This window comes from Bombus pyrosoma, linkage group LG6 (assembly GCF_014825855.1).
Source record: "Bombus pyrosoma isolate SC7728 linkage group LG6, ASM1482585v1, whole genome shotgun sequence".
In the NCBI taxonomy this organism is placed as follows: Eukaryota; Metazoa; Arthropoda; class Insecta; order Hymenoptera; family Apidae; genus Bombus; species Bombus pyrosoma.
The window spans coordinates 6,394,035-6,420,660 of NC_057775.1; the positions used below are offsets into that span (position 1 = coordinate 6,394,035).

Genomic DNA, 26,626 nt, shown 5'->3' on the forward strand with positions numbered 1-26,626 from the left:
ACTCAAATGAATGTCCTGTTGCGATCTAATTACTTATTTAAACGAAAATGGAAATTCAATCAGCATGGATTGACAAACGGGATTCGTCATCGAACGACGATCAGACATGACAACTTTGTTTCTGCTTGGCTCGAGTCTCATCGGTACCGAAATGCCAAATGCCCGATACACATGTATATTGATTATGTCATTGTGAATGGGGTTTGTAAGAACCACGTGTTACGAAAAAAGAAACGATATAATTCTTTACCTGAAGAGGAAAACGGCATCTGATGAAAAGTATTAATAAAAATAAGAGCATTTAGGTGATACGAATACAAAATACAATAAATGTAAATCATTTAGAAAGAAGATACATACAGTATTACAACATGTTACGTTGTATACAGTACATATTCTATTTTTCTATTTCGAAAAATATTTTTTCAAAAGGAGTGCTTAAAAAGAATTACAACAACAAAGTGATAATTCATAGTCAAAATTTGACTACGTCGAAAAAATGCATATTTACATTTTCAAAGAAATAATGTCGCTGTTACCACGCTATAATTAGACTCAAAATTAGGAACATCGTTAAGGAAATAAACGCGACGTTACCTAAATGAGGAATTGACAACAATATTATCAACCATTTTCAACGATATCTTAAAGAGTATCGTCGTTCTCTAATGACATAAAGATTATTTGGGGTCATTAATTGAGGATGATGCATAAAGAGTACGCAATCCTACTATTAATAAACGTCGTTCAACACCGATCAGTCACGATCTAATTATTAGCCGAGTGGTGCTGATTGGCCGTTCTCAATGTGGCAATCGTAAGGAAAAAGTACAAAAGATAGCAGCGCGCTTGACCGGCCTAATTTTTCTCGACCGTTTCGTAGCAACTGTCACCTCCGATCGTTCGACAATGAAAAATCTGTGAGTAAAAAAATCAGGGAATCTCCCATAAGAACGATGTCCTGTATCTAACACATTTAACTCCACAAACACCGAAAGAAATACAATACGACAATCCTTTCTATTCAAGGTAGATGTTGGATGAAACATTAACAATACCCATACAAATACTCGAAAAAATAGATCCGCCATCTCGTCAAAGTGTACATTTCGAAGAAGCAATTTATCGGTGATCGATATCTCCCAGTGAAGATCGATACTTGTGATATTACACATTGTAATAATAGCAAAGACAGAATTCGCAGAAGGAGAAATCCAAGCATAGATAAATCTGAAATATAGGTTTGGAGAATTTAGAATTAAAATTTTTATTCGATTGAAGGGTTTAATCGGTAAACAGTACGATCAATACAAAAGTTTCGGCGAAGAGAGCAATACCTCCAAGAAGAATAAAGACGAAGAATACTTTAAGACACTTCCTATAAAAGCTTCGGAATCATATGATACTTTACTCGAGAGAAATAATTTGTCAGAAATCGCTTTAGAACAAACCGAGGGGAATTTTCCTACAGAGAAAACAGCTTCGGAAAGAAGAAGAGACGTCGATCATCTTCCAAGAAATTCTCTTCGTACGAACTCCTCTGCCAATCAGAAGAAGCTTTCAAACAACTCTTTAAGTAAATCGAAAAACTTGTGAAGAATCCTTCAAAGAGAAAACAATTTCCAAAGAACGTTTAAAGGCAATCCTCGAGTGAATAAAAAGAATCTATCTACCTAGAGAAACCGAAAAGACAAACAAAAATGTCAAGCTACGTGCCGCCAATGCACGTGCCTTTGGAGCCAAAATGGAAGCACTGGCCCACCTACATTTACGACAAGAACTACAATTACGGGATCAATTTCTATCAACCGATGCTGGATCACATCGATCGGCAAGCTCGATGTTCCTCGCTGCCACGCGATTATTGCGCTCGCAAAACAGAACCACCGGAATTACCCTGGTCAGATGGTAGAGCGTTATGGGAGGGCAAACCGATTGAAACATACTCGAGACACGAGCTGATCAGACGAGCGATCGACGCGGAGGACGAGGCCAGGGATCATCTGTCCCAGTTCAAGGTACGAGACTAGATCGGAGAGCGAAAGTTAGGCCGACTCGAGCGTGGAAAAGCGGTCGATTCGCGCGGTTAGGCGCCTTCGCGACTGCTTGACCTTTTCGTTCGCTAAATTTGGCGTCACGGAAGGAACTGCACCAACGTAGACGGACTTTATACGACGCTGAATACTCGGCGAGGCTGCTGCCGTCTTTTAAACAGATCTCTGTCAATCGAACAGGCGTAGGAATGAATTCCCCTTGAGAGGAAAGTCATGGTCGTTGAAAATCGATTTGGTGACTTGGGTGGGGCTTGTATAATTCAAGTGAATGGGATTTCTTTGTTTGAGAATTGGCTTGGGAATGGTGGGCGTACGATGAGATTTCGTTTAAGCTATGTTTTAAGTTTTTGGATTTTGATGTTCACTTCCGGGGGCCAGACGTACGTATCGATCGTTCTATAAGCGTTGAGATTTTTCTAAAAGTTGAAGTTGAACTGGGAAGTAACGCAGTGCGTGGCAATGACAAGTTTTATAACAGAGGAACAAGGAACTTGGAGTCAGAAAAAGCTAGAAATGTTTATAAAAGATAAAGAAAAAGATTGATCGATAATGATCAATAGATAGTTGATTATTTGCACCTAATATATGTAGCGGAAAAACTGCATTGCTTGTGCGATTACTTAACGTTACAGAGATAGTTATATAAGTACGTAATTTTAAAAAATTCCATAATTATAATTACACAATTTTTAAAAATCAGATACATTAGAATAATCTTGAAATATTTGATTCAGTGGCAAATATTATAGCGACTACAGAGCCTAAGTTATATAATTTTTGCGATACAAATATCTATAGGTACAATAGGTACACATATTTTCTTTAATTCTAAATATATTGTTTATATTGTTATATTGTTTAATTCTAAATGCATGAGTTAAATTTAAACAGATATTATTTATTTGCTTCTATAATATATATATACTGCCTATATAGTCAACGTTTTCATATAAATCACTTTTCAATGTTCTTCCGTTTTAAAATATATCTTTAACATCCTTTTGATCCAATAGAACATGATATGGAGTCGAAAGGTAAAATCCTATCGTCACTGGAATAAAAATTTCGAAACATAAACGGAAATATAAATCAACTAGATTATAAACCGATCGTATTACTCTGGAAAGTTCTAGTTTTAGAAAGTCTTCTATAATTCATTGTCAGCCCAATAACTCGAGCCTGTGACGCTCTATTGCCGCCCCACTGTCACCAAATCTTAATTTAACACGGTCATAGCGAGTCATTGGCAAGAAATCTTCGGCGTAAAATGAAATCTATTATAGTTGCGCGATAGAAAGCGGGAATTCCTAAATTTCTTATTGTTATTAATACCGTGCAACCTCAGCCTCCGCCATTGCTCTTATATTTACAGATTCAGTGTAAGGAAATAGATATATATCGCGGAAGCGGTAACATCTGGCAGCCAGTTAGATCTTTCCGTAATTTACAATGGAAGCAATGAAACGAATCGAGACGCAACTCTGAAGGGTGCCAAGTCTCGCGGCGCGTACATTAAAAAATCCATCTCGCGTCCCGTGTGTCCCGGGGCCGGGAAGCTAGCAGCCTGCTCAGATTGGCAGTCGTTCTCGAGTCTCTAGAGAGAGTCGATCGAGAGTGTGCATCGGTCACTTTCGAATTCTGGACCGCTGCGGCTAAGTTTAGGCTCAGTCGAGACTACCCTCAGACCAGGGAACGATCGTAGGAAAGGGTCGCGTTTGTGAAAACCACGATTTCTAATCGCTTTCGCTCTTCGTTTCCACATCTTTTTCTGTTTTTCCTTATCATCGCGATTAATCGCGTCGATCGAACGTGACGATCAAAATCGACGATCAACCGCGAAGATCGTGGGGGTGATTTATGCGAGCACGGGTCTGACCTGGTGCTTTCGTCTTCTTAAAGATAGCGAATCGGTCCGACTTCAGTTTGTCGAAGACGGCGCAGGCCAGCCACGTGACTAGAGAAGTATTTCCACGAAAATTTGAAGAATTCAGGCTGAAACCGTTGCCCTTGCTCGTGGATAGTGCACGCACCAAAGTTGAAGCTAAACAGCTGGAACGTGAAATGGCCGACATCGATCTTCGATCGCTGAGAGACGTGCAACACATGTCCGAGTTACAAGACGCCCTCGATCATGGAAGAAGTCTGCGTGGTAAATCAGCTAGAGCGATCGAGTTCCATTTAAGGGCGGAAGCTCTGAAGAACTTGAACAGGAGTCAAGAATTGGCCGATATTAGAAAGTACCAGAGGGAGACTGCTTCCGCGAATTATTCCTGGGACTGCAGAGATCATCTGAAGTTAATGGAGGAGAGAACGAGGAATTTGCTCGATGAGGATAGATTGACCGCGCCGTTGAACAGCCTGAGCAGGGAGCTGAAAGGATACGAAGAGAAGTCGAGCAACTACTACCTGGACAAGAGGTATCGACACCCGACCAGACCGAGACGATTATACGGATGCCTGGGAATCAGGCCCGCTTGAAAGGATGGAAATTCTAGTAGATTAGTTTAACCGTGTGGGTAAGAGTAATGTGACACGGAACAATGAAGAGAATAAACGATAAATGAGAAGTAATTGCACTGTCGTTTGATTCTCAGAAGCTTGTAATTGTAGATTAGGCGAGTAACAAATTGTTGAAGAAGAAAATGTTTCGATCAGATGAATTTTTGTTTTACTTTTTTCTCTATTCATTATGCCTTTACAGGTTTCATTGAAGCTTTGTTTAAAACGTCGGCACACTTTTGTAAGAAAAATTCACCTCTATGCAAGATAACAATCATCTCTTTTCATCAGATATTCATCATCAAATGTTTCATCAAATATTTTTTATTTTCTAGATTTAGATTCTTTGACTCCGATTTTTATTCAATTTTGAGATTTTTTAATTCGAATTTTATTTAGAGTAGCTGCAAATTCGTAACTCTTTGACTTCGATATCGGATGAAATAACCATCGTCTTTTCTAGACGTCAAAGAAACATCGAAATAAATTACGTGCATCTTCCTTGTTACATAAATACACTTTCCACTTGTGATATGGTAATGCCTCCGAAATCACTGCATCCGTTGCCAAACTAACTATGCATTAAAGCAGCCGAACTAACTCTGCATTGATATAGATAAAGCACAAAGAATGCCCAACCAAAGTGTTTCAAAACATCCCGGTAATCTAACACTCGCTGCATTACTAAATACGTTACTGGTAAAATGTCAAACATTTCTAAACGTGTTAACCTTGGATATTCACCGATGATGCGGTTTTCTCGCAAACAATACCAACGAGAGAAAGACGTGGTATCTTCCGACGATCCAAAATTCTTGCTGTTGTCACCTGGAAACAATAATCTGGTTTGAACCTTTTAAAACGATCGAAAGGGGTAATTGTATTGTTCATACGGAATGAAATAAATTAGCAAACAGACCAGTATCGAGATCGAGCAGCTGAATGCCCGCGTGGTTGAGGCGGAGACGAAGTTGAAGTCCGAGGTGCAGCGCGTGAAGAAGAAGATGCAGATCCAGATCACCGAACTGGAACTGTCTCTGGACGTTGCCAACAAGAACAACATCGACTTACAGAAGACCATCAAGAAGCAATCGCTCACTTTGACCGTAAGTAGAACCTAATAGAGTAAAAAGAAGTTTATGTTAATGCGTTGGCTGATTATCTGGCATTCAACGAGTTAAATACGATGAGACAGATTGAAGTTAAAGAACAGATTTTTATCAATACAAAATGGTGATATTTAATTTTACTCTGCTATATTTGATTATTTAACCATTCTATTTAGGCGATTCAATGTTACGCGTATACTTTTAATCAAATGTTCTAATGCGTCTTTTTAATTTACTTTTGGAGTTTTGCCAAAGAAATTAATTCCTAACACGAAATGTATCGATAAAATTAGTTCTGAGTCGATACATGTGTGGAATTCTCAGCCACCTGTAGTAATCACATCCTTACGAAAACTTGTGCGTTATATGAGTAACAGGTGGCAGTTAAAGAAAGAATGACGCTTATTTGGCAAAATGTTGTGTATTTTAAACGCTGTATCATTATCTTGTAGGAACTCCAAGCCCACTACGACGAAGTTCAACGCCAACTACAGGTAACCCTAGACCAACTGGGTATCAGTCAACGACGCCTGCAATCGTTGACAGCTGAGCTAGAGGAAGTACGCGGCAATTACGAATCTGTAAGTATCGTATTTACTGTGAATAATTTATCATAAAAATTTAATATTTTTTCATTTGACGTTACATATATTTACTAAAAGTTAATCTATTTTATGGTAAAGTAGAGATTTCGGGCCGTAGTGAATAAAAATTCTGATTGAATCTAGTTTCAAAGTCTCCAAGTATTCCTTTCACAATGCATTCTGTTGTAAAGAAATTTTCGATGTTTTTATCATTATTTTGATTTTTTTATCTCTAAATTAAAGAATAAAGAAAATTAAGTTCAGATTAGATAGGTGAATCATGGGATGATAAAATGGATGAACGAAACGGCAGGATTTTCCATTCGATAGTTTGAATGAGCAATTGACGTTAGACAAGCTATAAATACACTAGACTAAACGGTAATGCTGAGCGGTAACTTCAGACATACCAACCAGTTGCATAAAACTTTGATTCCTCTGCCATTAAATTGATTCGTCTGTTCTTAAACTTTGTACGTTGAAATTATTGAAAAGGTTTTGACGAATTAATCGACAATTTTAATTTTCTTAATATCAAGATCCAATATTTATAACAAAACAACGCAAGGAAAATTAATTTAATATAAAAGATCTTCTTAAAAGATGGAACAAACGCTATATTCTGCTTAACGCTTCAAATACCAGTACGAGCTATCATTTACTTAAAAAACCAAATCATGTAGTATCATTGCTGTAAAATCCGCTTGTCTGCACTATGCCTATTCTTCTTTCGTCTTCACATGATAATAAATAACATAACTAACAATATTTTTAAAGGCCCTCCGTGCAAAGAGAACCGTCGAGCAGCAATACGAGGAGTCGGTTAGTCGCATCAACGAATTGACCACCATAAATGTGAACATCGCTTCATCGAAAGCGAAACTCGAGCAGGAACTGGCTACCCTGGCCGGAGACTACGAAGAAGTGACGAAGGAGCTGAGAGTGAGCGACGAGCGATACCAACGGGTACAGACCGAACTGAAGCACACCGTGGAGATCCTGCACGAGGAACAAGAACGTATCGTCAAGATCGAGGCCATCAAGAAGTCCCTTGAAATTGAAGTGAAGAACCTGTCCGTGAGATTGGAGGAAGTCGAGGCGAACGCTATCGTCGGTGGCAAGCGTATCATCAGCAAACTCGAGGCTAGGGTGAGTTTAAGATTCCTTTCGTTTGATTTATGCCTGTGGACGACATTGTTATCTTCAGAAAGCAATAGAACTAAACTCATTAAAATACGTAACAGAAATTATAAACGACTATTCATCTTATGAAAAATGCTTGCATTCTTTTTTCTAGCATTTTAGTTTCAATTTTTTAAATTAAAGGTTACTCCAACTAAATTTGTAGATCATCTTCAATTTATTATTCTTTAAAAAAAACCTTTTTGATTGGTACCAAATACTTTTAGTAGTATCAATGAAATATTAATGTAAAGACAACAAATTTCTGAAACTTTACCATAGTCCTATCTACAAAATTCACCTATTTAATTACACTTATGTTACAGAGAAACAGTTAAACATTTATAACATCCAATCTAATTTTTTATAAATTATTCCTTTACCTTTCCACACGAACGTTTCATTTCCACAAAGCAAATTCAACGTTCTTCGATCGTTCTTCTAACAGATCCGCGACTTAGAGCTGGAACTTGACGAAGAGAAGCGCCGACATGCCGAGACTGTGAAGATTCTCCGCAAGAAGGAACGCAACATCAAGGAGGTGATGATTCAGGTAGAGGAGGACGCGAAGAACATTGCGTTGTTACAAGAATCGTTGGACAAGGCGAGCCAGAAAGTGAACATCTACAAGAGGCAACTGCAAGAACAGGAAGGCATGTCCCAGCAGAGCGTGACCAGGGTCCGCCGATTCCAAAGGGAATTGGAGGCTGCTGAAGATCGTGCTGATACCGCTGAGAGCAACTTGACTCTGATCCGCGCAAAACACCGCAGCTTCGTCACCACCTCCAGCGTGCCCGGTTCTCAGGTGTACCTCGTCCAGGAGACGAGGTCTGACCTGTAAAAACGCCATCGCCATCGACACCCCATCCTTTGCCACTTCGAACGCCACCTCGTCGTCTTTAGAAACGTACGTACTTGATGAATAAGTTATGTAAGTTTGGGCGAATGTGATCTAAAATAAAGATAAAACATAATAAGATGAAACAATGGATCATTTCAACTACATTATTAGTTATATCTTAGAAATAATCAAATACACGATACACGATTGTTGATCGATTGTTATTTACCTTAATGTTCGTCTATGACTCCTATGATCATAATTTCAATTAGATCAATTAATTTTACACTATTTGATTTTATTTTGTATTCTATATTTTACAAGATAAAAATCATGAAAAATTAAAAATAACTTACACAAAATTGTTTCATAATTCTTTGCTTTTTGATTACCTACCTGCAATCCAATAATACCAGTTGATCTTACCATCATCTTGCACCACGTATCTAAGTGTACAATTAAGGAAATATCGTGAGATTTCAAACGATTATCGGATAATTCAGTAAATTTATATTTTCGAGAATATACAGTTCCACGATTGTGTGACAGGTGTCACGAGCAAACGACGAAGAAAAGGAAGAGCCTCGATACGTCATCGTTAGTTGAAAGAGCCGAGAAGAGTTTCCAACGGGCCGTACCGCGAACATCGTAAGGAAGAAGCAACGAGGAAAAGAAACAATATCGAAATGTCGTGTCATCTTATTTAATTGTATTATGACAACGGCCAACGACCCGTCGCAAATTCAAAATACTTGGCCAACGAAACGCGGTACCCGTCGTAACGAACCAAATAAATGCAAAAACCGAAAAGGCATAAGCATTAATGAACAAGCTACGTGAAGGAAGCAACCATCTTAAAACGCATAACACCGTCGCTATTCGATTAAATGGATTAATCAACCCAAAAAATGAAAATATATACACATACATACATATTATACAATATTATACACGCAAAAAAATCAACAACGATTCGTTATATCTTCCTTGTATCCGTTATGTCAGCATCACGAAGCGTAAGGAGTGGAAATATTATAAATATATAAATAAATAAATAAATAAATAAGGAAAAAAGTAAAAGAAATTAAATGAAAAACGCGAGACGTAGATTTAACTTTTTCTCTCTCTTTCTCTCTCTCTCTCCTTACGCCTCTTTGATCGCGCGTGTCGCACTTGTATTTAAATGGATTAACTTTAATTCTACTTCTACTATTATATTATAGATAGGTATTATTGCCCATACACACAACTCTCACTGTACGACATACACGATAACCTGTGTCAAACAATAATTTAATAAATAAACTGAAACACGTACGTACGAAGCCGATGGAATACATTTCCTCCCATAGTTTGCAAGATAATGATTAAACACTAATAATACCGATATATTCCTGTAACACATCCTATCGAAATGTATCGAGTTTTTTTGTAATTCTTCTTCTATTTCTTCATGTTACGATGATCCTTTAATCTATCCTCCTTTTTTAATACGTTTTATGCTGATAGAGAAAAGTTTAACCTTTCCGAAGCTGAATATCTTAGGAAGGAAAAATATTGTAAAATACCGTTCTAATACCGTGTTTATATTTTAATAATTATCGTAATATTTTATCACTGTAACTAACGAACCATAGAACTTTAACTACGAATGAAATTAATAAACTGTTGCTATATTTATAAAGAACACAAATGTTATTTATTACATTACAGCATGTGTGGTATGGAATTCTCAACTTTAATTACCAAAGTATAAGATACTCTGTCCTATTATCATGGCCTTATTAATATTAGCCTATGGACGTTCGTGCCATATCATATTCATATTTTTTATTTTTACAACTTTTACAAATATCAATATTGAGCAAATTCTGATTTTTTTCAAATTATACCAATGAATATTATCGATATAAAATTTTAATCACATCGAAGACGCGATATGCAAGGAGACGTTATCATGATCTGATAAATGAAACACATAAATTCGCTAAAAAAAATGTGATTAGGTGATCGGAGGAATAAAAATGTATGCAATTCACCATTAGATGCGAGAAATATTGTCATTAACGCTATCCTTTGCTCGGAGGAAGTTATCATGGCATCGAATCCCATAGTGATGTGTCAGTGCGAAATCTATAACAAATAACATAGAATTCTATTAAATTTACAGCTTTAATGATAACGATTGTACAAATACATAAAAATAAAAATATCGCTAACCCAAACCTAACACTAAATAAGGATATTCATATTCAAGCGATTGCCATGTCGTCATCTAATCTTCTCCGATTGACAGGTTAATTAAGAATAATAAATAAATAACGAATTGATATAATTTCAGTTCGTGTCCAAAGCTTCTTCCTTCTGTACCCCTTTGCGAACCATGATATAAGGCGAGTTGGAAAAGATGTATCCTAAATACAAAATATGTACTCAAAATTAGAAATCATAAAAAGATAGTTCGTAACCAGTTACATTAATGTAAATATACATTAAAATTTTCATTTTTTTTTTTTTAGAATATACAAAAACGAGTACGAATCATTGGCACAATATAACATAATATTCTAACAGCCGTGTTAGTCACTGTTTGGGTAATGCCTCGATTTGTAGCGTCTATGGTAATGAACAGGATTGGCTGTAGATGTAATCACAAAACAGTTGTTTTCACAACAATATCATTAAAAAGAATCAATTCGTTGAGTATCATTTACAAACAAACACAAATGGAAATAACTTTTAGATGCTCAGATAGAGAATTTTTCTGTTTTACATTTAGTTTTCCACGACGCGAATATTCCTGCACAAGATACTGAATATATAGCTTACATATGCAAACTTGTATTTTCAAAGACAAATTTGATACATGAATATTGCTCCGTGTATGTAATTACTTCCCTTTGTCTAGCAGCATGCACGTGCCAATGCATAATACAATCAATAATCACCATCCAGTCATCTAAGAACGCACGAACTAACTGTTTTCCAATAAATGCGTCTTCCTACATATTATGGATATCATTTATTAATTCGCACGTGCATACAAGACAACGTTACACAGGAAAAACTGTGTTTTCATAGGTACTTTCAAAGAAAACTAATAACTTCCTGGCTGCCAAGAATTTACTCGTCTCTTCCTAGTGTGTGAATTGAAACGTGTTTAGTAGAATTCATTAGACGTAGGGGTTCGCTGAGATTATGTCGAAACAAATAACACCGGAAGATGTAATCCAGTTTACCTGGCTCAGTGTAGCTTTAAGCTTTTGTTGGCCACCTGCTGACAACAGCAGCAGGAGCCGCGATAGTTACAAAATAGCACAAATCTGTATTGTCATCAACGCTTTCCTGATCCTCCTGCCTTCGTTGTACTCCATTTATTTGTATTTAGCCGATATAAGTTTTCACTTAGAGGCTCTCTTCAAATGTATCAACTTAACGATATACACCACGCAACTTATTATTCAAACTTGTGTATGTTGGAAGAAGCGCGACTCGCTGCAGGTAAGTACGACCTCGCGTCCCTTCGTCAATGAATTCGCGTCGAAAGCATTGATGTTTAAAATATGTTGTAGCGTATAATTGATGAGATGGTGAAATGCATTAACGAGGCGCAGAAATTCGAAAGAGATATTTTCATGGCACATATAGTAAAATACAATATCATTTACGTTGGTTACGTAGTAGCTATATATGCGTCCCTGACCTTTTTTATATTTGGACCTCTAGTCTTACCGATTCCAATCCTAGTGGAAGTGGAGTATCCGTTTCAAGTGAATTATACGCCAGTAAATTTTATCCTCTACTTGCATCACAGCAGCGTGTGCCTCGCCGTTACTGCACATTTATGCATAGGCGTGTTTGGTGCGCTCTTAATGTGGTTCGCTGCCGTAAGATTCGAATGTTTAGTCGTGGAAATTCAGAAAACTACGAACATTCGTATGTTAGTTGTTTGTATTAAGAAACAATTACACTTAAGAAGGTAAGAAGAACATTTTACCATGTGTGATTTAACTGAGACATTTGTGTTCGTTATAAACGGTTTCCCCCTATCTAGGTACGCCGAGGAAGTGGTTGGTTGTTTTCGCTTCATAATACTTTATGTGTTGGGAATGACAACGTTTACTATAACTCTATGTGGGATTTTATTAATAGTGGTATGTGGATCTTCTGATATTTTCTGTACGGTATAATGAATCGATGATAGAACTTCGCAGAATTTAAATTAGGACATTTACAGGATTCACCAGTAACTACGAAAGTGGAGCTCCTCGACGCTAGTGCTTTCTGTCTCTTACTCACTTTCATGTATGCGTGGCCAGCTGATTATTTACAAGATGCCGTAAGTATTTATGTGCAGTAACTGTAAGACAAGTAGCAAAGAAAAAGTTTATGAAACGAATAAAAACATCTCGTACGCGCATGTTTGCGTTAAAAAATATATTTCCCAATTATTTGATAACATATCGATACAAACTCACTCTGAGATGCAATCTGCTACGAAATTGTGTTCTTTGCACTCGAAATTGTAACTAACGATCTTCGAACCTGGAAACATATAAAAACGTATTTTTTCTACGGATAAATAGTAAGTAGACGTCCATTTACCATGGCGTCGTAGATATTCGATTGATTACAATTTTACGACAAGAAACGTCCGTTGCAAAAATACTTACAATACAAAACAAATTATGTTTTGTTATGTATAATTACGTATTTCGTTATGTATATAATTACGTATAATATTGTATAATTTTTAGAGCGTTAACGTTTCCAAATGCGTATACTATATGGAATGGTATAAACAACCACTAGAAATGCGAAAGTACATACTTACCGTGTTGGTCCATCAGAAACCAGTGACACTTTCTGTCGGTTGCTTTCTGCCAGAGCTTAATTTACGTTTTTATTGTTCGGTAAGGCAAATCAATATCTCCCATGTCAATCATGATCGTGAATGGATTATCGATATTTATGTACTATCATTCGTTTTGACAGTATATATATTTACATACTTTCGTGCATCCTTACTTGTTGCGTATTTACATACATCCGATATAAGTGTGTAATAAGTTCGAAGGCAAGGAACTGGGAAATAAATATATTATCCTGTTAACCAGGTCGTCACTGAGTAAACAAAATCTACGGTCGTGGAAATAAAACATAATGATGTCATTTTGTTTGGTTTTGGATCGCGTAAATGTAAATACGGGATAGTTGATAGAAAGGTTGATAGGAAGAAATATGAAGAAAGCGCGCGGAAAAATATAGAGAATCTTAAATAAAGATATTATGTTCAAGAGATTAGCAATTCGAGTGACTCGTTATCTAGCTTCCCCTGATTAACAGGTTAATTACGAATAATACGTATATAAATAACAGGTTGATATCATTTCAGTTCGTGTCCAACGCCTTCTCCTTTTGCACTGCTTTGCGTACCATGGTACAAGACCACTAAGTATATCCTAAATACGTAATATGTAGTGAAGACTAGAATATGATAAAAGGATACTCATAAAGAAAGAAATTTGTTGTTTCAATGAAAATATACATTAAAACTAATTATTTTCAGGATGCATGCGCGCGAAAAAAATCGTTAATATTGCTGTAATATAATTTTGGATACTATAACAGCCGCGTTACTTACATTATGCTTTTTGATAGTGTTCTAATTACTCGTTGTGTAGGGTTACGGGTTGTCCATTACTTCCTCCATCGATGGTAATGAACAGACAGACGACCGCGTCAAATGTCTTCGCGTTGGCTACGCTTGTAATCACAAATCACCCGTTTTTTACAACGATGTCACGAGAAATCATCCAGACTCATCCTCAAAGAAATATAAGTCGATACAACTACTAGATGTTTAGATGGAAAACTTCGTTGTTATTTTACTCTTAGCTATACATATCGTCCAAGATACTAAATATATGGTATCGTGCACATATGCCACGTTGCATTTTCGAAGAAGGTTCTGCCACATGAATATTGCCGATTGTACGTAATAACGTGCCTTTGTGCCTCTCTAGTAACCAGAAACGTGCAAATGTATAATGCAATTAATAATTCTTACCATCGAAGCATCTAACAGTACAAGAACTCCGTACTTTGCAGTAAACACGAGTTGTTCCTGCGTATTTTCAGTATCATTTATTGATTTGCACCTGCATACAAGGTAATGTTGCACCAGTAAGGCTATGATTACGTAGTTACGTTCAAAGAAAAGTAATAACTACCTGGCTCCCAAGAACCTGGACATATCTTCCTACTGTGCGAATTGAAACATGTTTAGTCTGACTCATTAGATGTAAAAGTTTGTTGAGATTATGTCGAAACAAATAACACCGGAAGATGTAATCCAGTTTACTCGGCTCAGTGTAGCTTTAAGCTTTTGTTGGCCATCTGCTGACAACAGCGACAGAAGCCGGGGCAGTTACAAAATTGCACAAATCTGTATTGTCATTAACGCTTTTCTGATTCTCCTGCCTTCGTTATATTCGATTTATTTGTACTTGGACGATATAAGTTTTTACTTGGACGCTCTCTTCAAATGTATTACCTTAACGATATACACCACGCAACTAGTTATTCAGACTTGTATATGTTGGAAGAAGCGCGACTCGCTGCAAGTAAGTTCAACCTCGCGTCCCTTCAGCAATTAATTCGCGTCGGAAGCATTGATGTTTGAAACATGTTGTAGCGTATAATTGGAGAGATGGTGAAATGTGTGAACGAGGCGCAACAGTTCGAAAGAGAAATTTTCATCGCACATATAGTAAAATGCAACGTCCTTTACAGTGCTTATGTAGTGGCTATTTATGCGTCGCTAACCTTTTTTATGTTTGGGCCTTTGGTCTTACCGATTCCAACCCTGGTGAATGTAGAATATCCGTTTGAAATTAATTATATACCAGTAAATATTATCATCTACTTACATCACAGCAGCGTATGCCTCACCGTCACTGCACACTTATGCATAGGCGTGGTTGGTGCTCTCTTAATGTGGTTCGCCGCTGCAAGATTCGAATGTTTAGTCGTGGAAATTGAGAAAATTACAAATGTTCGTATGTTGATCGTTTGTATTAAGAAAGAATTATTTTTAAGAAGGTAAAGATGATGTTTTATGTTGTTTGATTTAAGCCAGACATTTGTCTTCGTTTTAAGTAATTTCTCTCTGTCTAGATACGCGGAGGAAGTGGTCGGTTGTTTTCGCTTTATAGTACTTTATGTGTTGGGAATGACAACGTTTACCATAACTCTGTGTGGGATTTTGATGATAATGGTATGTGAATCTTCTGGTGTTTTGTGTATAGTATAAGGAATCGGTGATTCAATTTGTAAACAGGATTCTCCAATTACTACGAAAATGGAGCTCGTTAACTCTAGTGCCTTCTGTCTCATCCTCACATTCATGTATGCGTGGCCAGCTGATTATTTGCAAGACGCTGTAAGTATCTGTGTGCGATTATTGTAAGGAGAGTAACTGCAAAAAGTTTCATGGATCGGATAAAAACATCTCGTGCATATTTTCGAATTATTCGGTAACACATGAACACAGACTTATTGTCAGACGCAGACCAAATCAAAATGGAACTTCTCGTCCTCCTCACCTGAAATTATTTCCAACTGTCGTCGGATTTTAAAACACATAGACTTTCATATAAAAAGTACGCAATAAAATATCCATCGTCGAAGCTGTTCGATTGATTACAATGTTGCGTCAAGATAAATATTTCTATCTTTTACAAAATTCCTTGCGTTATAAATTAAATTATATTTTTGTCGCCTATAATTAATCTTGCATAATTTTCAGAGTGTGAACGTCTCGCAAAGCGTATACGACATGGACTGGTACGAACAATCTTCAGAAATGCGAAAGCACATGCTCAACGTGTTGGTTCATCAAAAACCGGTAACACTTTCTGTCGGTTGTTTTATGCCGGAACTTAATTTGCGTTTCTTTTGTTCGGTAAGAGAAATCAATGTCTCTTTTGTCAATTATAATAGTCAGTAGATTATCGATATTTACGTAATGTTTTGTCAGTGTATATATTTTTATATTTCTTTGCATTCTTATTCTGTGCTTGGATATAAATATATAATATGCACTGGTCCGCAGAGAAGAAACTGTGAAGGGAACGAATTAATCTCTTAATCAGGTAGTCATTGAATAAAAGACTCCTACGATCATAGTATTAAAGCTTACTAAATTCATCTTATTCGGTTTTCGACATTGCAAATGTAAACGCCGCATAAGTAATTAGAGTTTGGCGGAAAGCATGCAAAAATATATAGAGCCCTAAATAAAGGTATTATGTTCGAGGGACTACCAATTCGAATGACGGTTACAATACCTTTCTCTGATTAACAGGTTAATTACGAATGTTGTATATATAAATAACAAGTTGATGTCATTTCAGTTCGTGTCCAACGCCCTCTCCTTCTGTACAGCTTTGCGTGCCATGGTACAAGACGAGTCGAGATAAGTGCGTCCTAATTACATAATACGTAATCAAAATTAGCAGTCACAATATAGTAGTCACGAATCAAGTTTATAACTAATTGTATCAGTGAAAATATACATTAAACGTAATTTTCCTTTTTTAACAATACATACGAACGTGTATGAATCGTTAGTGTGCACAGTGGTTGTCACATATAGCAAAATGTCACATGCCTTACCGTTTTTACATAATTATTTAGTTCTAGTAAAACATAGTTGCTCGATATGCATCCGCGATTATTTTACGCTCCAATTTCTAGTCTTACCGATTCCAGGTATGGTGAAGGTAAAAAGCCTTGGACAGTTTTTTCATTTCTTAAATAATTCCGCCCAAATAACCTCGAAATTAGGATGCGAAAATAAGTGGTCGTTAAATATTTACTGTCTCCCGCACTATGCCAGCTTTATCATCTTTGCCTTGTGTTCACCGTAAAAAATGCAGAGGGCGCAAGAAACACTGCGATTTTTGTGCACGTCGGTATTTCAGAACCTCAGACAAAAAGTCTGTACGTACGTGCGACAAAATTGCGAGTTCCTAATGTGAAACAGGTAAAATGTATGTGACTACTGGTGGAAATAAAATAAAATTAAAAAAGGTAAGAAACATACTTGTTATCATACGTTCGGTGCTTTAGTACGTGTACGTTGTACCAGGTGACGCTAGCCGGACGATCAGTGGATCGTTGAACGGAGCGCAGAAGCAGGTATTATTTCTGATGGTTGTTCCTCGTTCAATGCTGACGATGACCGATTTCGTCGGTAACGTGGTACGATGTTACATAAACATCAAACGGCGGTGCTTACGTAATTGGAGGTTTAAGGCACCGGGAGAGGTGCGCATAACGCAACGAATAAACCGTTCGTCGTAAGCGAAATATTTACACGCTCATGTAACCAACCTCTTACGCGCGCGAATGGCTGTACCGACCCTCTCCTATATGTATAATGCGACGCTACAAGGTAAGAAGACCCGTTTCGTAACGTGCCGTGAACGTTTCAAAGTCAGCGATTCCGTTCCTCTCGCACATCATGTTTGATTACCAACGAAAGCCAAACAAAAATAAGGATGCGAGTTGGCCAATGGGCTCGTTCGTTTATCAAGAACCGCGAATCTTCTCGAACGTAATACCTGAAAGTAGATTAGGGATTTTAATAGCCGCGTCTTCGTTCGAATTTACATAACGTTCGGATAATTTCTATTCGTTCCTCGAATACTCGGCAAAAGTCTAACAATTATAACTCCGTCTAGGATTAAGAAATTCCTTTAGGTCCCACAAGTACTCTGATACGTTAATTCTAACCTATTAAATCGATCGTAATGTGTTCGAAGAAACGTAATTTTGATTTTAATTTTCAACGAGCATGATATTCCAATAATAACAATTGTTCGCTAAAAATTGTCACGCATCGAAATTATGTTATTAGACAGTTAGATCATAGATGTCCCCTATAGCGGTTAACAGGCGGGGAAAACAGAGCGCGCGAAACGCGAGGTCAACTTTTACCCCACGAATTGTGCAACAGTCAGCCGCACCATGACCAGTTTCGTTTATTTTCTTCACGTAACCCAGATACACACCGGCTATCGACGAATATCCTGAATATCGACAATTTGTAACACTTCTCTCTCCCTTCTCGCGCCTTGTAATCAGCAGCGTTTACGTAATGTCAGTAATATAACCAAATGTATGTAACGCTTGCATAAGGTAAACCCCTACCCTGCCTACGCGCCGACTGACGGCGCACAGCCACGGCATAATCTATTGTTTGGCAATAGTTATAGTTCGTTGTGTAACGGACTAGTTAATGGAGACGATCGATAGGTAACGCGGCGCTGCGTTCTCCGATTATGCGACGAAAGCAAAAATTTAGAGCGACGAAGGAACAAGTAGATCCGCGAGATGCGCGCAACGAAGAAAGACGTATAGAGGGAGTCCCGAGTCTTGTTTCCACGAGAGGCGTGTTAATAGAACTGTATGTCTGTAGTTATCAAATCGCGAATACGATCCGTATAATTTAAAAAACCACGTAATCTGATTCATTCGAACAGTTTAAAACTTTTCACCCGATACATAGTATCTTTGCTTCAAATATCCTGTTCAGATATTTGAAGTTCCTCGTGACTTTTGTCTTTTAAATAAGGTTATATCGCAAACGTTTGAAATTAAACGAAGACAGACAAAGATAGCAGGAAGAAAATGACGAAACCTCAGCTTCCTTCGATCTTGAAATAATAAGACGTTTTAACTAAAGGGGAATAGTACCTGTGACGTAGCAATAGGAATAAGAGACTTCTAATTATCTGTCCTATTCTTTTTATAGGAATCTTGTTTATTTTTCTTATTTATTTATCTTATCTTATTTATTTCTTGCAAATGGAGAAGAGCAATTTTACAGGAAAGTTTACAATCTCGTTGTTTCATCCAGCTGAATGTAGACTAATGATTTTGCGCGTGCCCCCTCAGCGAGTCGCGTTACGGATGCAATAAAGTTACAGCACAGATTTTTACGCGATCGCGGATGATCGATCAGACGTTGTAAATACGTAACGAGAATTTAATGAATGTTACCACAGAAATCACGTAACCCGATGTGTCTTCGTCGTTGATTACGCCGTTTTGTAATTACTCCTTTGTTTTATGTCTAATAACGATTGATGGCATAACGATTATAGGTTCCTTTTTGATTGGCTTGCATGATGTGATTTTGGAACGAGGATTTTTGTCTCTTACGTTATTGATGAACTACTTGCATAGAATCCAACATCTTATTTATTAATAAACGTTATATTATATACGTTTAATAGTATTTTAAATCAGAGGTCGCAGATAATTCGCAAAACGAGTTTGGTTAGCGTTCCCTAAAAATTACGTTTGAAATAAACAAACCATAAAGACGAGTTTTCTACGTTTTCCTAAGATACAGTTGGTATTTTCCTGATTAAAGAATTTATTTTTAACGCATTATATTCATCGACGTATAGATATCATACGCAATATGAATAAATAAATAGATTTCACGCTATGCTATGCTAGCTTCGTTGCTGTCTTATACGATACGTTTAACAACGTCCTATAGTATACTATTTTTATAAGTAATCTATATTTGGAGATCCCATTGTTTTTCTGCATAGTAAATTTATCGAGGGGATAAATGCGAAATTATCAACTCTGAACACGAAAGGAAAACATTACGAAACTGTCTGGCGATGAGTTTAAGTGACGTCCACACTTCTTAATGGTCACTTTATATAACAATTCTACGCCACTCAATATCTCGAGCGAACCACTTGCTTCTTTGGCACTAAACGCAAACGCGTACAATATTATTCTGTTTGCTTATTGAGTCTACGTAAATGCACCACGGTATTCCAGACGCGTAATTCGTCGTACATGCACTGGCTGATTGTAACTAATGAAAAGAAAGGAGGCTCCGTCGTAAACGGAAAATCACGAGGATAAACTTGATTCGTTTGATTAACGCCTTAACGTAAGTACAATAAAATGATTAAGTGAGATTATCTCGCTTTATAGAGATTATATGTTACACATACTTTTTATGTTCATTCTTCTTTTATTAATATTCGTTAAACAGACTATACGAATTATATCATACAATGGTCTTCTTATTGTTCGCAATTTCTTTTCGTTGTCTGCGAAGAAAATATTGCTTTTTTTCGAAATGTCTTCATCTTAATCATAAACATTTTGTAATTTCCGTAGTTTACTTTATCAAGGATTAAAAAGGACATACATAGAACAGTATATACTGCTAGCTTCTAATTTATTAATGATTCAAATCAACGACAAATCTAATACAAATCGTTGAAATTCGTTCAAGATCAAATGACATATCGATACAAATTGCAACGAAAGGAATAATTACGATCATTGCGGCTACCACTTTGCCACGAAAATGATTGTGCCATCATTAACTTACACGACAATGATTACGTTTACCACGGCTGGAAACTCGCAGAGCTCGTAGGAGTTGATTAATCTCAGTGATGCACGCGACCGCCCGACAGAACACGATACCGACATTTGAAACAACATGCGATCTTTACCATACTTTACTTTACGATCTGTCTTGAACGTTGTCTGTCTTTTCTCCGCGTATATCTTCGCGTATATAGGCGTCTATAAAACAGGTAGGCGCCATAATATGGAAACGTATTCAAGACAGACACGCAGTGAAAAATTAACTCATTTTGTTTTACGTGTTTCTCATTATGAAACAGTGACCGCAGCTGTCGATGCCAACTAATAGAAACATCGCGTTACTGAATTTAAACGACAAATAACGTATTCGTTCGATAAATACACTCGATACAAAACAGAAATATTATCTCTGTATTTTTCCTTTTTATCGTATCAAACGATAATTAGATCTTCGATCGTGTGAAATGACTTTCGTTGTTTTAACATTTTTTCGTATTTCCTATATTATAATAATTTTACGTTCACAACGGAATTTTTTGATAAACAAGATTGTTTATTAACACGCTCGAAAAGTTCGTAGAAAGTTCTTTCGGGCGATCTATGATCGTAGCCTCTCGTTTTTAGTTATAAATTAGACTCCCGGTCTCTTAAATACGATCTCTGCATCGTATTTATTCTCTATTGACGCTATGTATAGAAATTTCATTTTACTAAATACAACGCTAGTGTCGCAGATAGTAAATTGCTTTTCATTATCCAAATTATTGCTCGATATATCAAATCAACCGCCAAGTTCTATAATTCCTGTGAATGTCTCGTCCCTTCTGATTTATGCGACTACGTATAATTTCAGCGTCAGATGCAGCCGAGTGTCGCAAGAACATCGGGGTTAAGAGTTTTCTAATCGGATTTGACGAAAGCTGTGGTTCTGCAACCACCATAATCTGCATTGCAACGCAGTTAAACTGATTATTCGAACGTACCAACGATCGTTTCGTCTGTATATCGTTGCTATAATACCTAATTCTGTCAATTGACGATGGATGAGTATTAAAGTATCACAGGTAAAATGCTAAAAAAAAAAAAGAGAATTATTTTCCTGTTGAAAAGTTTTACAGTGAACGCTATTCTTCGAGATAGGTTTATGGATGTACCTTTGGATATTTACGTTCCACCGTATAATTATTTGAATTTGTATTACAATGATACATTACTCTATTATGTCTGCTTGTTTCTTACAATTAGAACAGCTCTTGAATTATTGCATCACTGTTGTCCGAATTGACTGATATAGAAGACAGCTCCCCTAGAACCTCCTTGCGAGTAAAGCGAAATGTATACCTTCTGAGCCAAGACTCCATTAAATCACTCCCTTAGCGCCTCTTTTCCTGTTACAAACTTAGACGCTTTGATGAGTCCGAGAAAAGAGAAGTAATTCATTGTTCTTTAAAAACAAGTCGTTCTCACACAACTATCTCTATGAAAGTGATACAGATATCCAAGCCAAGTATGCACAGAAAAAACAATATCGATATTAGCCTTTAAAAATTATCATGCTTGAAGGTTTACAGTAACATGTTGTCTTTTAATTAAAAAATTAGTAAAATTAAACAAGTGGAATTAATCGTTTTATTATTATCCAACACTAAATGTAATGTAGAAATATTATCGTTCGCAGTAACGTCGCAAGTAACGTTGCGACGATATTATTATGAAACGATGGTTTTTTAACTAATTTTACTCCGTGACATTCTTTAAGGCCCAATATCTCGTTCTCTGTATAACAATCTTACAATTTTATCATTTTTATCGTACGGTTTCGTCTGTCTTCGACTTTTTTTATCACCGTGTATGTGGGAAGTTATTCTCTATCTAATTGAAAGAACGTCGGACAGCACTGGTAAACCAGCCACGCGACAACGAGGTCACGATAATTCCGTTATTTTTATTATCGATTCGCCATAGGTGCCTACCGAACAATACGCAGTCGTACGCTTTTAAAGCTCTTTACTCCCACTCGTCTTACGTAAGTGGCAAGTCAAAGCCGGGATACTTTCACGTGCAGATTTTTGCTCCCCATTGTAGTAAACTGTGACCGTGTGTTACACTGTTTAACCACGACCAATTGTGAGAACGCAATCGTTGCATACTTACCTATGATATCATGCGCTGCTACCACAACCAAGCGTGTTTATTACGCAAAAACGAAACTGTTACGATTTCAACGCTGTAGTTTCCAAGCTGGAGAGAAGAAGAGAATAATAAAGATAATTGTCTGGATTGTGTTATTTGCACTTTTGTGCTTGTCATATGACGGGATGGATAAATTGGAATACTCAATACTGTGGATTTGTCTGTATTTATGGGAAATTTAAAAGCTTTTCTAATATCGTTCAAAGATTTTTTTCAATTTGGAGCAACCTACAGTCGTTAATTTTTTTAAAGTTTACGTTAATCTTCGTGACTGTACCATCTTATCTGTGTCACTTGCCAACTATTTTCAATTTTACAAGCTTGTATCATATAATATACTTGTTAATAAATTCATGCATATATCCAAATCGTCTTGCGACGATCAGGTCGCTAATAGAGAATTCATACTACCTTCGTTAACGCACTATATATCGTATTTACATACGTACGTATAGGTAAACGTTTAAGCCTTCGTACACAACGATTACGATACGCTTTTTGTTCTTTCCGCTCAAGATGTTTACACGTCTAAATACCTAAGACTAGACAAGGGCTACTTTTCAATGATAACCAGCGTAATATACTTCAGGAATAAAAGGCTGCGGTCATAAAGCAACGAGTTAATATCTCTGGCAATGAGCAACGCGTTAATCTTTCTGCTTTATTGTCTACCGGAGAACTCGTGATTCAGATCTGTCCTTTGTGAATAATTTTCTATGCGACTGGCAGCTGTTGCGACGTGACCTATTATAATAGGAAGATAACGTCTCGGCTCTTACGAGATCGCTATAAAAATTCTGTTACGTTCTTTGTTCAATTACTCTGACAAATATTTCACTAGTGATAGATTGCACGCTTCCACGTCCAACGACGCTTGTAGTGTACGCACATATAATTCGAACGATCGTTCCTTTACGCAATAGTGTTGTAACTCAAATATGAAAACTGCATTCTAAATAGGAAAGACAAGCATATAAATAACAGATCTAAATTGTAAGGGACTGTCTATAACTAGACCACCGACGTTTATACGCATGTAAACGTACAAAAATATCCAGGATACCCATAATGCGTAAAAAAAATTAAAAAATTAAAATTATAGTTTCATGCCAATGTTGAATTTTACGTCTAACTTTTGAGATAAGAATAAATTAATAAAAAACAAAAATGGAAGATGGTTAAAATGCATTAAGTATGTTAAATACTTTTTATTTTTATATCTAAACAAGATATAGTTCGCGTAAAAGGTGTATGGCGGTATCCATAGCTCGATCGAATAACATTCACGTAGGAGTCTATTGCAAACACAGCTAAATAATTACGAACAGTCCTCTATTAGCATATCTGGAGCAACGTTCAATTACGATAACGTAATCCTTTCTAAGCCGACAAGCGGCAAATCCGGTGCTCGTCGCCCTTCTCACGATCCGATCCGTTTGAAATTCGTTTCGCTGCATCGTAAACGCGGGATAAGAGACGAGATCGGCACGATTTGCCTGATTTATGCGCCATGCAACCGCGCCTCGATAACTCGTTAAAATATCGTCCACGGTAGGTACACAAGACTGTGAGTTATGATAGAAAACTAACGTTAAGCGAAACGTGATTTTTCACCTTTAAGGAAAATTTATGTACCACGACGCGAAAAAAGTTTCGCCTAATTGACGCTTTTAACCTATCGTTACAGTAGTACCCATTATAACTACGATCTACGTATTATCGGTGCGCCTATTATGTTCCATATAGTACACGTATTTATGGATATACGGCGGAGATGTTATTGTCGACATAGCAGAGGTGTTATCCTCAGCCTGTTAGTGTTAGTTTCGAACGTAATTGCAAATTTAGATACAATGAAATCGTATTTATATGGTGTTCAAGTAGAAATCTAAAATCACGATGAAGCAAATTATCCTCTGAGCAAATGATCGATTATATTTTGTATATTTTCGATTTATTTGATTGAACAAAGATTTTAGTGAGTTAGAAATATTTCATAATGGTTATTCGATAAATCGTTATTGCTTCAATCGATTTTACACGTACATAGATCATTTTCGTAACAAATAACGAATAAATTAAAATTTCTTTTTATACCGAATCAACGACATTTTCCTGTTGCAACATTTGCTCGTCTCATCCGAGAAAACCTGTTATGGTATTTCTAAGCGAGATTCATGGACGTATTACCATTTGATTTATATAATATGTATGTGTACTTGCACACCGCGACATCTTAACCGGTTCGCTTGAAAAATTGACGTTAATACTCGCTGCCAGAAATGTGTTCGATCGTGCTTGACTATGCACAATAAACAGTGGCAAAGATTCGTAAAAGTTTTTACGATCGGAAATATAAAAGCAGTGTCTACAATGTTCAGCGGTTCCATTGTGCGACAAATGTTGCTCGATCAAGTCGGCGTTAACACGCCACGTTGACACGCGCCGTTATATAACGTCATTGGAATCCAAAAAAATCTAAAATCCATCTGGAAATAGAAACTCGATCGAGTCACGCTCGATCGTGATAATCGTTCGTTCGCCTACGCTTCTGTCTTTGATTCGATTCGAAAAGTTCAATGGTCGATCCATCGTATTGCGCAAAGCCATTGTGCAACAATCGGAAGGAACTGAAAAGCACAGAGATGGCGTGGCAACGTACGTCGATGACGTACTTGTGCATTTTCGACAGCCTATCGATCCATCGATGCGTTCCCTCGCCGCATTTCGACATCGCGGCGTAAAGTTGAAAAAGTTGCAAATTGCGCATCCGTTTTGGCATAATCGTCGACTACAACGCGAGACATCGATAAAAAGCGAGCCGTCGTGTCGCGTCGATTGACAAATCGGCGACAAAAAGAGAAGGCATTGTGCGTGCACGCCGAAGCACAATGGAGATTCTCATTAACGAGGCCTTTTAATGACGGTAATGAGCGGCTCGCGACCGGTTTCGAAACGACACCGGATGCACGCGTAGGGTATCGCTGTTAAACCGCGTTTACGCTGATGCAATACTTGACGCATGCAAAGCATACAATATTCCGAATGATAGCTAATATTAGTTATTAACGGTGGCTGATAGCGGTCTCTTAAACTATAGATATTGTACAATTAATATCAGCGAAATGATTTGTCGAGAACTGTGTTTAGTTCATCGAATTTCATATATCTGTTCAAATTTGACGTTATTGAACTTTATGCACTTATTTATGTATAGAGTTCATACGTACTGAGATTCTGAGTTTAACCCTAATAAATTATGTTATCTAAGAGAGATATTTTTGAAAAGCCACTAATCCATGTAATTATCTGATAACATGACAGAAAATTGTTATTAAGGAATGAATATGTTTCGTTCGATCACTCGAATCGAAATAGCGTCTCAGCAGGATTTTTACGGGCTCGTTTCTACGTATAAACTGAAAATCACCTAATACACGATAAATGCATTAATAATCGTTACGCAATAATCCATATCTATATAAACTTACTTAATATCACGACAAATAATATCGCGACAACGTACTATCGCAAAATGCAAATTCGACAACGTGTTTCGAGGATAATGTTTCCTAACTATCGGTTGGAGGAAGTAACATTATATCATGTCACTCTATTTCGAAAGTGACACTGTATTGCTCGCAATTGTACGAGTAAATCAGAAAATGAAGAGTACAATCTTTTTGTCGTATCTCGATCTTATTTTCTTCGCAAAAGCGCATT

At 37.0% G+C, this 26,626-nt stretch overlaps 4 protein-coding genes and 2 long non-coding RNA genes across 21 annotated transcripts in view; 5 read left to right on the forward strand and 1 right to left on the reverse strand.

Annotated features, from left to right (window-relative positions):
• Positions 1-9,594, forward strand: part of LOC122568551 (paramyosin, long form-like) — a 23,483-nt gene extending 13,889 nt beyond the window's left edge. The window contains exons 12-16 of the mRNA XM_043728424.1: positions 5,464-5,659; positions 6,115-6,243; positions 7,024-7,395; positions 7,877-8,335; positions 8,819-9,594. Coding sequence (XP_043584359.1) covers positions 5,464-5,659; positions 6,115-6,243; positions 7,024-7,395; positions 7,877-8,269 — 1,090 coding nt within the window. The 3' untranslated portion in view covers positions 8,270-8,335; positions 8,819-9,594. The remainder of the gene's footprint in view (positions 1-5,463; positions 5,660-6,114; positions 6,244-7,023; positions 7,396-7,876; positions 8,336-8,818) is intronic.
• LOC122568560 (paramyosin, short form-like) lies at positions 760-4,714 on the forward strand. Its single transcript, XM_043728441.1, has 3 exons — positions 760-920; positions 1,030-2,018; positions 3,954-4,714. The coding sequence occupies exons 2-3, from the start codon at positions 1,701-1,703 to the stop codon at positions 4,530-4,532; spliced, it is 897 nt and encodes a 298-aa protein (XP_043584376.1). The 5' UTR covers positions 760-920; positions 1,030-1,700; the 3' UTR covers positions 4,533-4,714.
• LOC122568563 lies at positions 9,384-18,511 on the reverse strand. Of its 14 annotated transcripts, none has more exons than XR_006317109.1 (13): positions 18,349-18,508; positions 17,379-17,898; positions 17,036-17,304; positions 16,621-16,759; positions 15,202-15,279; positions 14,826-15,137; positions 14,503-14,752; positions 13,914-14,430; positions 13,104-13,354; positions 12,748-12,814; positions 12,267-12,629; positions 12,002-12,193; positions 9,384-10,683 (listed from the first exon to the last, which is right to left on the reverse strand). It is a non-coding gene; the product is annotated as an uncharacterized LOC122568563 (long non-coding RNA). The 14 variants fall into 14 exon arrangements; XR_006317113.1 differs by having other exon boundaries at positions 13,914-14,291; positions 14,374-14,430; positions 14,503-15,137; XR_006317118.1 differs by having other exon boundaries at positions 13,914-14,096; positions 14,340-14,430; positions 14,503-15,137.
• LOC122568559 lies at positions 10,677-13,920 on the forward strand. 3 transcript variants are annotated; one of them, XM_043728439.1, is made up of 6 exons: positions 10,677-11,770; positions 11,842-12,248; positions 12,324-12,423; positions 12,507-12,608; positions 13,027-13,182; positions 13,665-13,920. In XM_043728439.1, exons 1-6 carry the CDS (start codon positions 11,468-11,470, stop codon positions 13,722-13,724), a joined length of 1,128 nt encoding a protein of 375 aa, XP_043584374.1. In that variant the 5' UTR covers positions 10,677-11,467; the 3' UTR covers positions 13,725-13,920. The 3 variants fall into 3 exon arrangements, with proteins under 3 accessions (XP_043584374.1, XP_043584373.1, XP_043584375.1); XM_043728438.1 differs by having other exon boundaries at positions 13,027-13,920; XM_043728440.1 differs by lacking the exon at positions 13,027-13,182.
• Positions 15,206-16,390, forward strand: LOC122568561. The gene is made up of 3 exons (XM_043728442.1): positions 15,206-15,548; positions 15,612-15,713; positions 16,080-16,390. Exons 1-3 carry the CDS (start codon positions 15,390-15,392, stop codon positions 16,278-16,280), a joined length of 462 nt encoding a protein of 153 aa, XP_043584377.1. The 5' UTR covers positions 15,206-15,389; the 3' UTR covers positions 16,281-16,390.
• The window catches only part of LOC122568567, a 25,590-nt gene continuing 16,568 nt past the window's right edge, over positions 17,605-26,626 (forward strand). Inside the window, exon 1 of the long non-coding RNA XR_006317127.1 lies at positions 17,605-17,729. This is a non-coding gene — a long non-coding RNA (uncharacterized LOC122568567). The remainder of the gene's footprint in view (positions 17,730-26,626) is intronic.

Coding starts and splice junctions, on each gene's coding strand:
- LOC122568560 (XM_043728441.1), top strand. CDS start 1,701: ATGTCAAGCTACGTGCCGCCAATGCACGTGCCTTTGGAGCCAAAATGG. Junction 2,019..3,953: donor ATCATCTGTCCCAGTTCAAG/GTACGAGACTAG, acceptor GTCTTCTTAAAG/ATAGCGAATCGGTCCGACTT.
- LOC122568559 (XM_043728438.1), top strand. CDS start 11,468: ATGTCGAAACAAATAACACCGGAAGATGTAATCCAGTTTACCTGGCTC. Junction 12,249..12,323: donor AAACAATTACACTTAAGAAG/GTAAGAAGAACA, acceptor CCCCCTATCTAG/GTACGCCGAGGAAGTGGTTG. Junction 12,424..12,506: donor GTGGGATTTTATTAATAGTG/GTATGTGGATCT, acceptor GGACATTTACAG/GATTCACCAGTAACTACGAA.
- LOC122568561 (XM_043728442.1), top strand. CDS start 15,390: ATGTTGTTTGATTTAAGCCAGACATTTGTCTTCGTTTTAAGTAATTTC. Junction 15,549..15,611: donor GTGGGATTTTGATGATAATG/GTATGTGAATCT, acceptor ATTTGTAAACAG/GATTCTCCAATTACTACGAA. Junction 15,714..16,079: donor CTGATTATTTGCAAGACGCT/GTAAGTATCTGT, acceptor CATAATTTTCAG/AGTGTGAACGTCTCGCAAAG.